Source organism: Ictalurus punctatus, chromosome 14 (assembly GCF_001660625.3).
Source record: "Ictalurus punctatus breed USDA103 chromosome 14, Coco_2.0, whole genome shotgun sequence".
Lineage (NCBI taxonomy): Eukaryota > Metazoa > Chordata > Actinopteri > Siluriformes > Ictaluridae > Ictalurus > Ictalurus punctatus.
Window position 1 is genome coordinate 10,150,086 of NC_030429.2, and position 15,000 is coordinate 10,165,085.

Here is a 15,000-nt window from a genome sequence, read left to right on the forward strand (position 1 = left end):
CGCTTCCTCTATCCTAGCTCATTTTCTACCATGATGAGTGATTTTTCTAGTTTGACACTGTGTCATGCTGTCGCCAGCACTAATGAACACTAAACCTGAAAAACAGCGTAATAAAACTCATGTATCACTTCATAACTGATGTTTTCAGTATGACTGTATGATGCCTTAAAAATAGCATATAACCATACATTAAAATACGTTATATCGCATTGCTGTTGAATTCTTGAAGGCGATTGGTCAGAAGATGTTAACTAATTTTCTACAAAAGTAGCTCTGGCAGTAGTGCTGGCTGTAATTCAAATCACAGGTTTATATTAATTCGCTCGTGCTAACAAGCTATCGTTTCTATAAGAACAGCTCGTTGTTCTTTTATGAGACTTGTACAGCAACTGCTTCACATAATCTAAGACTAATAAAACATTTCTCTTTTAGAATGCGTTATTCAACAACGAAAAATACATCACCTTGATGTGGTGAAGTTTTATGTGAGGACGTTTATTCAGTATTTATGGAAGCAGTCTCCAGTGTCAGGACTTTGTAAGTCAGCATGTTTTCCAGAACTTAAGTGGTAAAAGGAACCAATTTGTATCGAAGAATATTAAGGGTAAATATAAACATTTTAAAAAGGTTGTTCATCAATTAAAAAAAAAAAAAAAATGCTAGCTGTGGCCAATGTTGTAGTACAAGAAGTATAAACGATTTTTTTTAAAAATTATTTTAAATTTAAATGCTGGTAAGGGTAACTCCACTTACTGCAGGGCCACATCACACCAATCAGGAATTGATTTTTGTCCTATAACAGCACTCACCTAACTGTTTTATTCTTTGCATAGTAATTCCCTGCTCTTGTAAAGGAATGTGTAAAGGGTTTTACACATACAGACTGAATGTATGATCTTTTTTATTTTTCTTTCAAACTTCCTATCATTAAATTGACAGTGTGGACAAGACCTAACTTGAAGTATGTGTGTGTGTACTCCGCCATATTTACTACCTATACATTTATTACAGAACTACACTGCAGTTACTCTCTGAAATTTACTGTACTATAAGCAAAATCCTGATCTAAGTGTGCAGCTCTTCTTTATTTATCATCTGAGGAATAAATTACATGGTGTGCATTCTTGAGTTTTGTAATGAACAATTGCTTTCTTGTAGCACCCAAGTACTTAGGTGTGTGATAGATAAAGTTGCCTGCATCAGAAATGCACACAAACTGCTCCCTCATATTACAAATCCTTTTAAATAACTAGAGATTCACACTGGTGGAAGACATGGAGAACTGTTTTTTTGTTTTTTTTTTGGCACAAATCAGAAAGATTTTCGACAAAAAACCTACTGTAAAGATTTAGGATGATTACTCTTAAATCAGCACAAATCAAACCACACAAGCAAACATGTTTACAAGTAGAAACTTATATTTATAAAAATGTAGAGAGATTACAGGTCATTTGTATTTAAGAGTCTAGTTCTGAATCATTAAAGGACTGCTTTAATACTTCCATGATTACTCTTCTATAAACAAACAGCATCGATACCTGACAGGACCTGCATCTCACGTATTAAAAAGACATGTACATAATAAACGGTATTTTAAAATAAAACATAAAAAAGTACATGAAATAATTAAAATCTCGACAAGCTTGTCCTCTCCGCAAACAATTAACAGACATGTTACAGACAGACACCATAAACAAATGTAAGATGGCATTTACGAGATTTCATTTTAACATAATTTTTTTTTATGTCCATCTTATATCCAGGCTGGATCAGCTCTTTGTTTTTAAATGAGTCCCTGTTCTGACACGTCAGCGTACTCCTTCTCCTTTGAAGATTTCTTTTTCTGAGTAATGAAGAGAACACAATGTTGATTATTACTGGAGCGTTCTCACTATTGGAGCCAGAATAGAGATCAACTGTATACAAAAGAAAATCCTACAGATGTGATTTTCTGCACCCTGCATAGGATATAACATAGCAGCCTACCTAGTGCCGTACGTTTGCATTTCAGTGACAGAAAATGCATCTCTGTTTCTGCTGTCTCTTTTCTAACATTGATCAAGTTTACACTAAAACCTCTCTGTGTTTTCACTAAACTCAGTGTGTCTTATGCTCAGTATTTCACTCAATATTTTAACTGGTAGAGTTATGTACTGGGAAATATATATACACACACACACACACACACACATACACACACAAGCAAGCTACACTGTCTGGTAGAAAGCTATAAGATTATTCAATCAGAGCTTAACTGTTTTCTTGAGACGTTTTGGAAACAAGGCAGAGAAAAGAATTCACACTGTTCAGAAAACTCACCATTGTTCACTCATGCATGACTTACCTTTTTTGGGGAGAGTTCTTCAGGATCAGGAGTGGATATGGATGGTATTTCCTCATCTCTAGCTTTTTTCTTCTCTGCACATCATGAATCAAACAGACATACAGAGAGGTATTTAATAAAAGGACATTTATTTTTATTTACTAGGACATTAGCAGCAATGTTTTAAATTAAATAACTAGAACTTAAGTCTTACTTTTTTTCTTCTCACTGCTTGGCAGGGATTCTGCAAACTCCTCTGCTGGTGGTGTTGGTGGAATCTCTTCAACATTTTCACAGCTCTCGTTTTTCTTTTTCTCTTTTTTCTTTTTCTTTCTCTTCTTCGGCTCTGGAGCTCCTTCCTCCTCCACTGCTGAAACACTTTCTTGGACTTGATTTTCGGTACTGTTTCCAGCAGCTACAAGGCTATTGTCCACTGCTGAATTGTCACATTCAGGTGATGACTTGGACACATGTTCAGTTACTGAAGAAGTCACGTTTTCTCCAGAGCTCTCAGTTCTCTTTCTTTTACTCTTTTTTAATGGGGTAACAGTATGATCTGATTTTGAAGAACTGCTTTTCGTGGCCTCACCTTCCCCGACATCCACAACAGCCTGATTGACTTCTGACCTTTTCTTGGTTTTAGACTTTTTAGGTGTCATCTCTGAACTGAGAGGTTCTAAGATGCTGGTAGTGGCTGGGGTTTCCATTTTCGTAGATGGGGTTTCAGTCTCATTTGTCTCCAATAAGCTTTTCTTAGCTTTCTTAGATTGTTTCTCAACCGGTTCAGACCCCACAACATTTTTCTCTTCTTCAACTGATGGTAACAGAGTCTCAGTCTGATCCTTTATCTGACATTCTCCAGAAGGCACAGCCACATCTCCAGGTTCTTGAAGTTCTTTGGATTTCTTAGATTTCTTAGATTTCGCTTTCTTACAGGGAGTCTCAGCTGGGTTAAAATCTAAAACCTGATTTATTTCTGACTGGCCTGATGCTAGAGAACCAGTGGCATCCTCAGTGACGACTTTTATGGAGGTATCAACACCTACAGACTCCACAAGTTTAACCTTTTTAGATTTATCCTTCTTAGCTTTAGTCTCATCCGTTTTAGAAGGTACAACGCATTCAGATTGTTTTGAACTGTTAGATTCAGACAGTTCATCTGAACTACATCGTAATTTTTGAATGGCATCCTCAGGATCAGTAACCCATGAAGGAGTTTCTAAAATGACAAGTTTCGAAACTTTAACATCTTTCTTTGTTTTTTTCTTACAGGGAGTATCAGTTGGTTTAGGTTCTGAGATATCATCTGTATTCTCAGTCTCAGCCTTTTTACTTGGAGTTTCGACGTTATCAGAGTCTGAGATGCTATGCTTTTTTTTGCGTTTAACCTTAATTCTGTCACTCTCTGAGAATCCATTACTTACACCTGTCTTAGGGGTCACAACCTGATCTGAAAGACTGGTAGCCATTTTAATTTCAGGACTCTTGATGTCAGTTTCAGCAAAGATGGCTTCATTAGATGGCATTTTAACTTTGTCCAAATCGTAAATGCTAAAAGCTGTTGGCTTTAAAGGAGTTCCAACGTTGTCAGTTTTTGTGGGGCTGGTGGCGGGTTTAGCTCTAGTCTTCTTGGGTAAAGGTTTGCCGTTTCCTGTTGTTTGTTCTTGTTTTTTTTTAGGTTGTGCTGGCTTTTGCTTCTTCCTGGATTTCGCGGTAGATGTGCTAACGTTCGTAAAAGCATCCATCTTTGCAATGTCAGCATCTGGCAACAAAGGAAGTAAAAAAATTACAATTTCATAGTGATGATCATATGCAGCTAGCATCCAATCTTACATCTGTCCAGGATAGAAGTCCTCGGCTGACTAACCAAAGCTTCTGTCACGCACCTGTCACGACAAGTAGGCTTTATTGTCATTCCTCTCATCACAGACAGATTTAATGTAATTTAGGAATTAAATATAGTTCAACCTGAAACACTGTGTTGCACTTAGAATAAGCAACAAAGTGCCAGACAGTGCAAATGCCTGTATTTACAGGCTTTTGGTGTGAAAGAACTGATACTGTCCGGCTACATTCATTCACTGATAAGTAATAAACTAGGTATCAAGTAAAAATACCATATAGGTCCACATAAAGTTAATTACTAACTGTTGTAGTTTATCAATCTATGGAAAGGACCACCACTGACCTGATATTATTTGGTATACGATTCACAGCACAACACTGTCTTGGAAGTGTGTTCGGTTCTGGCAGGAGTGAAACTATAGCAATACTACATACATGTTCCTGATACACTTGTACCAGTACCACACACATCATAATGTCATCACCATGCTAGTGTCATTTCGGTGCTGAGAATGGTCTACCATTGGTGATGCTGTCATTTGTGGTGGTCCCTCTCTGATGCTGTACAGGTTGGAGGTGAGCTGACACACTGTATGGCAACAGAGGGCAGTATATTTCCTCTATGTGGCAGGTAAAATGGTCACGATGAAATGATCAATGAGTGCATGAAACACAATATCAAACAGGAGTGGACAAATCATAAGTGCATGCTGCACTTTACTCTGCTCGGTTTTGTCAGTGTTTCCACATCACATTTCCCCCCATTCTGATGTTCGATCAGAAAAAAAAACACTACAACGCGAACACTAAGTCTATAATATGCTTCCTTTCTCTCGAACCTGATAGCTTAATGGCCAGTCTCTTCCATTTCTCAACATCCAGACTGGAGTCTGAGTCGGAGTCTTCTCCTGTTGTTGGAGTTTTAGAGCTAAGTTCTGATGTTTGGCCTTCTACCGTACTGGTACGCTTGTGTGTCTTGGTTTCAGTCTTTTTCCTTTTCTGATGTCTGGCTGCAGCTGGAATCTAAAAAGGAGGTCAGGGTAAAGGTGACCATTTTGTCATGTGTAACTACTTACAAAACTGGGCATCCTATAAATATCGGTGTAGCTATCATACCTCGGATTTCACCTTCTTCTCAGGGCTGACGGTGCGTCCTGATTTCTTGGCTGACTCTGGTTTAGGCACTGCATAAAAGAAAAACAGAGATAAGGAGGGATAATTCAATTCAATTTTATTTGTATAGCGCTTTTTAGAATGGTCATTGTCTCAAAGCAGCTTTACAGAAACATATAAACATGGGATACAGATTTTAAATGTGTGAATTTAACCCAATTGAGCAAGCCATTGGCAACGTTGGCGAGGAAAAACTCCCTAAGATAAGGTTCTTGTTATGTCAGTAGTACTAACAATAATAAAAGTAAGGTCACTGGAGAAATGGGCTTCTATTATGATAAATGTTTTTTTTTTAGTAGGTTTCACATCAGCACAATATCACAAACAATGACAATAAATCAAACACAGTGGTATTTTCCTACTTGAGGGGAACAAAAACAAAGATGTAAATCACACAAGGAGGTGATGGAACACTCAAAATAAGAAATTGAAAGTCGTGCTAAGCAGATCAAGAGCCCACAAATAATTTCAGTTTTCATTATGTTAGCGTCCTACTTTTTCCATTTAAGAAAGGATCTTTAATCCCACTCGTTAATGTGAAGGATATCTGATGCAGCTGCTAGTTTGCCAAGCTGACTAAATCATACAATTATCTAATTCCTATAATAAAGGCAACATTTTATTTCTCGTCTTCAACAATCATTTATGGTTCATTTCTCGAAACTAGCACTTTGTCTTGTTTTATGAACATCTGAAGTTTTTTAGTCTATTGACGACTTATTTTCATCGTCACTCTTTGATCAAAATCAGATGAAATTCTTAATTATTTTGTTGCTGCAGATGTGTGCTGCAGATATTTCAAATACTGGTCATTATTGTTTACAAAGCTTAAAATCATTTGAAAGTCCTTTGTTTGCCAGCTCTTGTTTTTGAATGTGCAGTGATATATATATAAATTTTAAAAAAGAAAAGAACAGAAATTAAAGGGGGGGGGGCACCCCAAGAATTTCCTTAATGTTGCCAGGGATATTGTGCCAGAAATTGCTTTGCAAGTGCTTTAGAGCAACTCCACAGTTTTACCAGTATTTCACATACACAGCCTAACTTACACAGAGTCACATATATTTTATTAAATGATATTAAATTAAATATGTCTTGAGTCAAGTTCTCTGGAGACATTTTCATATTTCTGTGAATCGTCTTCCTTTCTCACTCTGCAATTAATTCCACACAAGTCAAAGATACAGGATATCAAATAACTGAGAGACAGTATCTATAGTGGAAACCAGAAGTGCTGATTAGCAGGTGTTCAACATCTGCACCATTGGAACCATCGAAATAAACATATTATAAAAAATACATAGAGACACATACCATCAAAAACTGACACATACCAGCAGCAACAATGACTGGCATACAGCAGGGGACAAGCAAAGAGTTACAAACGTATCGGACTGAAAGATTAGTGGGCCAAGAAGGCCATAAAATAAATGTTTCTCTTTGGCCTAGATTTAAAAGCAGAAATGAACACTTTTAATGTCAAGTGCAACTGGTCCCACAGGCGTGGAGCAGCGACTGCAATGGCTCGGTCACCCTTTAGTTTGAGATGTGACCGTGGGACATGTAAGAGAACTTTGTTGGCAGATCTACGAGACATAAGAGTTGAATGCAAATGGAGAAGGTCTGTGATGTACGATGGGGCCTACCCATTAAGAGTCATGAAAATAATCAGCAGGATCTTAAACCGAAATCTAAAATGGACAGAGAGCCAGTGAAGGGAGGCCAGAACTGAAGTAATGTGATCACACTGTTTAGTACCAGTCAACAGTCTTGCAGCTGCATCCTGGACCATCTGCAAGCATGTTAGTAAGGACCGGGGAAGACCAAAGTATGGGGAATTGCAGTAGTCCAGTTGTGATGTAATAAAGGCATGAATTACTTTTCCTAGATCATGGAAAGACAGAAATGATTTGAACTGTTGTTAGCAATTTGTAATAACAGAACTGATTTATTGTCATGGCAGAGCTCATAATCAAAGGTAACACCCAGGTTTTTGGCATGCAACTTTACATAAGGGATGAGGTGGCCTAACTTGCTGGCAAGGCAGCTCTGGACTTGGAAGGACCAAAGATGATTACAGTTTTGTCTCTGTTAAGCTGTTGAAAATTATTTGCCAACTAGTCTTTAATGTCCTCAAGACAGTCCAGGATCATCTGTAGGGAATCCCTAGATTTTAATGAGATAAACAGCTGTGAATCATCAGCATAGAAGTGAAAGGAGATGTTATATTTCCCAAAAATGTTACTAAGCATGAGCATGTACAAACAGACGAGAACTGGCCCCAGGATGGACCCCTGAGGTACTCCATAGGAGAAAAACTTTGTGTATTTCGCACATGCGCATTTAATTCTTTTGCACTATTTAGTTGTTCCACAAGTTGTCAGCAGTGACCCAGGGCTGTTGATTCTCAAGGTAGTCGAAGAAAAAAACTGAATAAGTGGAAGAGACAACAAGTGCAGGTTAGAAAGTACTCGCATTTATATAATTCAGCCTTAAAGATTATAAGGATTTGTTTATGGGTGCTAATCATGGCGAGGGATTGCCCGAGCATTGTTCTTCGTGTTGTGATTCTTCTTCGTTGTTGTCCTTCACACCAGAAGACTTTCTTTACTGCTCTGTACTGACTCCTGTAGGCCAGGAGGGGTAGTGCAAGTTGTCGTAATGTGCATGCGTCGACCGCCAATGAACGCGTACATGTCAAATAGTGTATACTTTGAAAGGCTATGCGTACAACTGTGTGCATACTCTAGCGTGCACGTAAAACGAAGTATACTCTAGCATACACGTAAAACGAAGTATACCAGAGGCTTAAGAGTTGAACCAGAGACGTGTTGTACCATTTATGCTAAACCAGTGTTTGAGGCATGTCAAAAGGATCCACCGTATCAAAGGCAGCACTAAGGTCTAATAAAATCAAAACTGCATTAGTCTACCGCAAGTAACAGATCATTTGTCAGCTTTAATAGTACTTTAGAAGTCATTTCAGTGCTGTGAAGGGCTTTGAAACCTGATTGAAAGGGTCTTGGTCATATTCAGGAATGGTAGCAATTGTGACAGGACAACTATCTCCATTAAGTTCGAAACAAATGGCAATTTAGAGATAGTTATTTAAGACACTTCACATCATTGTTGTGTTTTTTGAGCAAAAGCTGGACAACTGCGTGCTTAAAACCCACAGGGACAGTACCGGCGGGTAAGCAAGAACTAATAATAACTTGAATGTTAGGACCAATTGTATCAAAAGTATCCTTTATAAATGGGGAGGGACAACATCATGGGGGTTAAGTTATGGGTTTCATAAGCATAACTATTAAGGATGCACCGAATGTTCGGCAACCGAATTATTCGGCCGAACACCGAAAATGCTTTTTTTTTTTCCTATTTTCGGCCGAATAATTCGGTTGCCGAACATTCGGTGCATAAGTGAATAAGTGAAAAGGGCGAATAAATTTGACTGAACAATGACGTGTTTGATGACGAGACCAAATAGACTAGCAACCAGAGTGAGACGCGCAAATGTCACGACCTACGTCACGAGCTCTTCGGATGTTTACTGTGGACACATGCACGTTTGTTTTGTTTCTGTTCCGGAGTATTCTGTCACGTCGCGAGACGTAAGGGAGTAGAGTACGGAAGCAGGTAAAGACGTATTTATTTAAGGGCAGGCGGACAAATCCAAATCGTAATCCACAAAAACGTAGTCAAGACAGGCAAAGGGAATCAAAGTCGCGGTCACAGAAAACTGCGTCAAAACACAACACAAGAAACATGAACTAGTACTATGGACTGGGGGCGGAAAACCAGCGGGGACTAAATGTATTAATGTATAGTTTAAACTAACTAAATCCATCAAGGACCATAATATTAACAACATATCTATCTATACTATATATACTACAATACTCTGCGAGGTGTACAGGGACACGAACGGTATATATCCCCAGGATAATCAGCCATATAGAACCAAATAGAACCATTTTTTGCACTCTTGTCAATGCACTTTTTAATGCACCTTTTTGTTGTAGGCTACAGAGTGTTCCATTCGTTCAGCAGTCAGTTATAGGCCTAATATAGGCTATTCAAGGGGGGCTCAAAGATGACCACATCAAAATATTTTTATTTTACTCATTTATTATTTTACTCAATATAACTCAAGTTATACTGTGCCTTGTTGGTAGCCTATGCCTGCTGGAATGAAAAAAAATGTTCAGTGTTAAATAAATATTTTGAAAATTTTTTCTTTGAAAAACAAGACAAAATAGTAAAAAGCACATTTTGACTATTTAATTTATGCAATGGTGAAAAAAATGCCAAAAATAAATGGGACAAAATGCGAAAAAACGTGTTCGGTTTTCGGCCAAGTTTTTCCATTATATTCGGTTTCGGCTTCGGCCAAGAATTTTCATTTCGGTGCATCCCTAATAACTATGTTCCTCAATTCAAAAGAAACCTGTTGAAATTGGTTCAAGCTAGCTGTGGCAGCTGAGCAGTAAGGCGGAGTGTCAGAGAGAGTGGGGTGGATGAATTTAAATAGATTATTTTACATTTTTTCAATGAAAAACTTGAAAGCATTTCTCACAGATATCAGTGGATGCCTCGACATCATGAGAAATAACGTTCAAAAAATCAATTTGCATTGAGATACAACCGGAGTAGTGACTAGATAAAGTGTGAACACAATGGGCTTGTGATCAGAAAAACATGGATCCTTAGTATTTATATAATCAATAGAAAACCCACAAGACATAATAATGTCAAGTGTTTTTTTCGCTGTACTTTTGTTTAAAACCCTGTAGCCTATTCCAATTTGAGACAAAGAGGAAGCTACTTTTTCAGAGTATGAATAGCCTACTTGAGTGTATTGTTTGATGTTGATGAATGAAACAATATGCTGCATCATTGCACCCCTGCCAAATACACCATGCAGCACAATATGTGTAGTCTTGTGTCGAGAACCACATCGTTGTGGTTCTCTCTGTTCTTCCTACGGGTATCTCATTTTGGCACACTGGTGGATAAATTAGTCTTTGTTGAATTCCGCATATTTTGCAAGTAGCTTTGTTCAAAGTGTCTCTAAAATAAATCCATTTAAATGTAAACATTTCATACAATTTACCTGAACTTTTCTTCTGAGCTTTTCGCTCAACACTCTTCTTTTCCCGTTCCTCACTGCAAAAGATAAAAGGTTATTAATTTTCTAACACAAGCACTTCACAGGATTCAGTTCCAATCCCAGCCCATATGCTCTGTGTGGAGACTAGGACTTAACATCACTGCACTCAGTCAATCTCTTACCTCATCCATTGCTTGAATATATCATCCAGTGACACCTTCACATCCGTAGTATCTACCTACAACATTAGCAGAGAATTGAATTTAGTCAGTGGTTAGAAGTCATTCTACATCATAGATTAAACCAAAACGATTCAGATGATAATAACTGATTAAATACAGATGACGTCCAGCTTTAATCCACTGCACAGATTCTGTTTTGATCTTATTAATTCGATTGTGTAGAAATATGAATTTTCCAATAAAGAGAACACAACTCCAACTCAGTGACTATGTTTACATGGACAGCAGTAATCTAATTATTGACCTTATTCTGAATAAGACAATATTGTGAATAAGGTGTTTACATGAGTCGCTTTTAGACTATTCCTTTCATGTTCCTGTTTTACATGTTATAGAACAGAGATCGATTAATGTCACACGTCATTACGTCCCCACGTCACGCCGTCCGACGTTCCCTCCAGAATTTCACGTATCGACATACAGTTGGTCTTCGTTATGGCACCGTATACAGTTTTGGGTGTTACATTTTTAATTTTACAAAAGCTTCAAGTGCAGGTAATTATTTGTCATGCTGTACGTGCAAACAGATGACTGCTTGAAGTCACGGGCTGCGTCTGATGCATGTACATACGTCTTTCACCTACTATATAGTAAGTACGCGGTTTGGGACGCAGCCGTGCTCTCTTGTTTGCCGTTAAACGGTTGAGCGCTGCCGTGTGTGTACGTGTCCTATTGCAAAATGCGGTGAAAACTCCCACACGATGTTAATAGTGTGATTAAGGTGTTTACATGTCTGTAATGCACTTCGATAATACGACTAAAACAGGAATACTCCACATGTCTTAATTTGATTTGTGTTTACTTCGAGTATGACTTTAGTCGGATTAAGGTCATCAATAATCGCTGTTTACATGCTAATTTCTTAAATCAGAGTGTCATCTTAATATCGGATTATTGTTATCCATGTGAATGTATTGAGCGTGACACACAGAGACACAGACGTAGCCTTGAATGATGGATCTACCACACATTTTTCAGAATCTTTGTTTCAATTTTCAGTATTTAGTGCTACACGACATGAAAGTGCAACATACCATGTTAGAAGATTATTTTTAATATAACATCACAAAACCTCTCTGTGCCAATACTGATGCCACACCCTGTGCTGAAACTACATTTGCCCTGCGAGTTTCATTTTAAGAAAAAGAAGGTGAGCTAAGCATTGATATTCTGGCTGGGGGCGGAGCTCATTTCAGTGCCAAAATGATATATACAGATATAAAAACCAGCATGGCAATATTCCAAGTCAATGTATTTCTAAAGTATGCCTTCAGTTACTACAGGACAGAAACACTCCATACAGAAACAGTCTTGTCAGGATATAATGTATACTGCTAAGAGTACAATGCTGAAATGAGAAATTAGGTATACGATTGGAAGTAAATCAAAATGAGAGATTTGTATATGGCAGCATGTTGCACTGTCACTAAAGTCAGTGCCTTTAAGGCAAAACAAAACAGGTAGAAACATTAATTATGGTCTTGTCGAAATCATTTTATAGATTGTTTTTGATAAACTGCAACTGTCTTGAATTTTAGATCCATTTATATCCAGTGCAATATCTTTAACTTTGCAGCAATGATGATACCTTTAAGCTCTGCCCACAATCACGGCATGTCATATAATAACCTGAAAAACGTTCTGATATACATTTTAATTTATGTCTCATTATGATACACACATCAACTTTCAGCTGCATGATGCCTCTGCCACCAACAAGTCTATCCTTTCTTAATTTGCATGCCAGAAATACCCTTAAAATAGACTTCAAACGTGAAGGAAGTATCGAAGGAAAGTACTGACCCTGTTTGACTCAAATCCAAAATCTAATGAGTTCACCTGCTGGTTACAACGATCAGTCCATGTAAATCCTATAGACCTTCAACCACTCGTTCTTGAAAACGATTATCTCGGACGGATGGATGGACGACACAAAAACAATGCCTCAGCCACTTGGTGGAAGAGGCATTAAAAAACATTTGGAATTTGTGGATTCGGACTGGTTAAACATAAAAAACTATTTTCCAACAAACTGGTCTGTTTTTTTCGTCAGAGTGAAATAAACTTTTTCAGGCATCTTCATCTAAAGGCTAGATTTTGCTTTTGTTTACAATGTAAATGTACACCTGTTTAACTAGATGAAGCCTCGTTTGCTTAAAATTATGTACATTTCTGATAATGTTCAAATGCAAAAAAAAAATAAAAATATTGGAAACTGAGTCATATCTGTTGTTTAAAAAAAAAAAAAAAAAAAAAAAAAAAAAAAAAACCCTATTCACCTGTAGTGTGTCTTTCCGTAAAATATAAAGACTGCTATTAACAAATGATATAACATACAGGACATGGAAAATTAGAAGGTCAGTTATTTTTATTCACTAATTTATTTCTCAGTGACAGTGAGCATTAATAAACAGTAGCCTATCAACTGTACTTTTAATAATCCAGACTCAGCCCTAATTTTCATTTGGCCAGATGTTAGCAAGCGTTATTAAAAACAGTTTACATTCAAATCCAGTGTAAATCTGAAATATATATAACATTTACAGCATCAAAAACAAAACATACTTAAATCTACTACCGAATGCTCTGCCTGAACTTCATAATAAATCAATAAAAGAGAACTATAGAAACTGGAGTGTTAATCTAGGACAGGAAGTTAGGTTGTAGTCATCTTAGTTATTTACTTTTATTCATTTAGCAGACGCTTTGATCCAAAGCAACTTACAAATGAAGAAATACAAAGTAGTGCTACCATACAAAATTTAGAATTGAGTTCTAGAGAAGCAAAGTGCGCAGAGTAGAGGTGTAAGGGCCAGAGTTAGGTTTATTTATTTATTTCTTTTTAAAGATAATGTGGGGGTTGACGTTTCCGAGGTTAGTTACAAGCTCAGGGAAGAGGTGGGACTTTAGCTGTTTTTTGAAGAACAGCACCTTAACTACAGCACAGGATTCCAACTCTGTTCCTGACCCTGCTCTAACACACCCACTTCAACATCACTATAGCGTTGCTCATTTAGGTGTGTTCGAGCAGCAACACTCACATGCGCAGGACAGGGGGGTATTCTCCAGGTCTAACAAGCTGTAAGCTACATTATGAGTACCGTTTTACACACACACACACACACACACACACAAACACACAGAGAGTCCTCCTGCCTGCTGGGTTTACTGCTACACTGTTATAGGTTCCAATGCAGCTTGAAAGCGTCAGTGGAGTTATTAATACACAGAGATGCTGAAAGTAAACGTGCTTAACCTGAGGTGCATGCTTTTTGAGCGCGCTGGCGGCTTTCTTGAATCCATTCTCCTTTAAATGCCGATAAATCAACTCAGTTAGCGCATGCTCAGAAACGCCAGGGTCCTTCGAAGTCATCCTTTCCTCCAAAAACCAACAAAGTTCTTTTCTTTTTTGAACTTTGTTGCATTTGTGTTGTGCTGTTAGCTTCCTCCTACCACCACCACCATGCTTGATTTCTCCTTTGAACTAGTAACGTCACGCGTTCGTGTTGCATTGTGGGAAATGTAGTTTCTCGTGTTTGTAATACGTGCATATGTTTTGTGCATACTGAGCTATGGGTCTACACTACAGGATGTGTTTATATACAGTACTGTGCAAAAGTTTTAGGCACGTGCAAAGAAAAGCGGTAGAGCAAAGATGCCTTCACAATAATTAAATTAAATGTTTATACATTTAAAAAATACTATAAAGAACAGTAAACAGTAGTAAATGAAGCTAAGTCAATATTTAGTGTGATGACCCTTTGCTTTAAATAAAAAAAAAAGTAGTCTCAGGTAGAATTAGTGCAGTTTTATAAGGTAATGAGCTGTAAGTTTTACTGAGCATCTTTCAGAACCAGTCACGGTTCTTCTGGAGATTTTGACTTTCACACTTGCTTTTTATTTTTGCGGCAAAATCCAGCAGCCTTCATTGTGTGTTTTTTTAGTTTGTTTGTTTGGTTTGGTTTTTTTTTGCCTGAAAAGTGTCTCTTACATAATATGTAAGAGACACTGCTTTCTTTACTGACATACAAACATTTTCCTGTTGCATTTAATTTTGTGTTGGAAAACTAATGTTTGGGAATCTAAAATGATTTTTGTACTGACTCGATAATGTAGAAGTCATAAAATAAAAATCTATAGCAAGGTATTGAGCCTAAAACTTTTGCACACTAAAAAAAATTGTGTAAATAAAATGTTAGTTTTCTAATGAAAGAAATTAATATGTTGGAATAATTATATTTTTGTCTACAACACCCATTTCAAACATTTAATCATAGACCTTCAGTTTGAAAGGTTTTTAAGAT

The 15,000-nt window shown here is 37.4% G+C and overlaps 1 protein-coding gene across 1 annotated transcript; it reads right to left on the bottom strand.

Annotated features, from left to right (window-relative positions):
* Positions 1–1,400: 1,400 nt before the first annotated feature.
* tcof1 (treacle ribosome biogenesis factor 1) lies at positions 1,401–14,197 on the bottom strand. Its single transcript, XM_017486174.3, has 8 exons — positions 13,953–14,197; positions 10,637–10,692; positions 10,458–10,510; positions 5,285–5,352; positions 5,008–5,191; positions 2,538–4,085; positions 2,345–2,418; positions 1,401–1,843 (listed from the first exon to the last, which is right to left on the bottom strand). The coding sequence occupies exons 1-8, from the start codon at positions 14,067–14,069 to the stop codon at positions 1,784–1,786; spliced, it is 2,160 nt and encodes a 719-aa protein (XP_017341663.1). The 5' UTR covers positions 14,070–14,197; the 3' UTR covers positions 1,401–1,783.
* Positions 14,198–15,000: the final 803 nt, after the last annotated feature.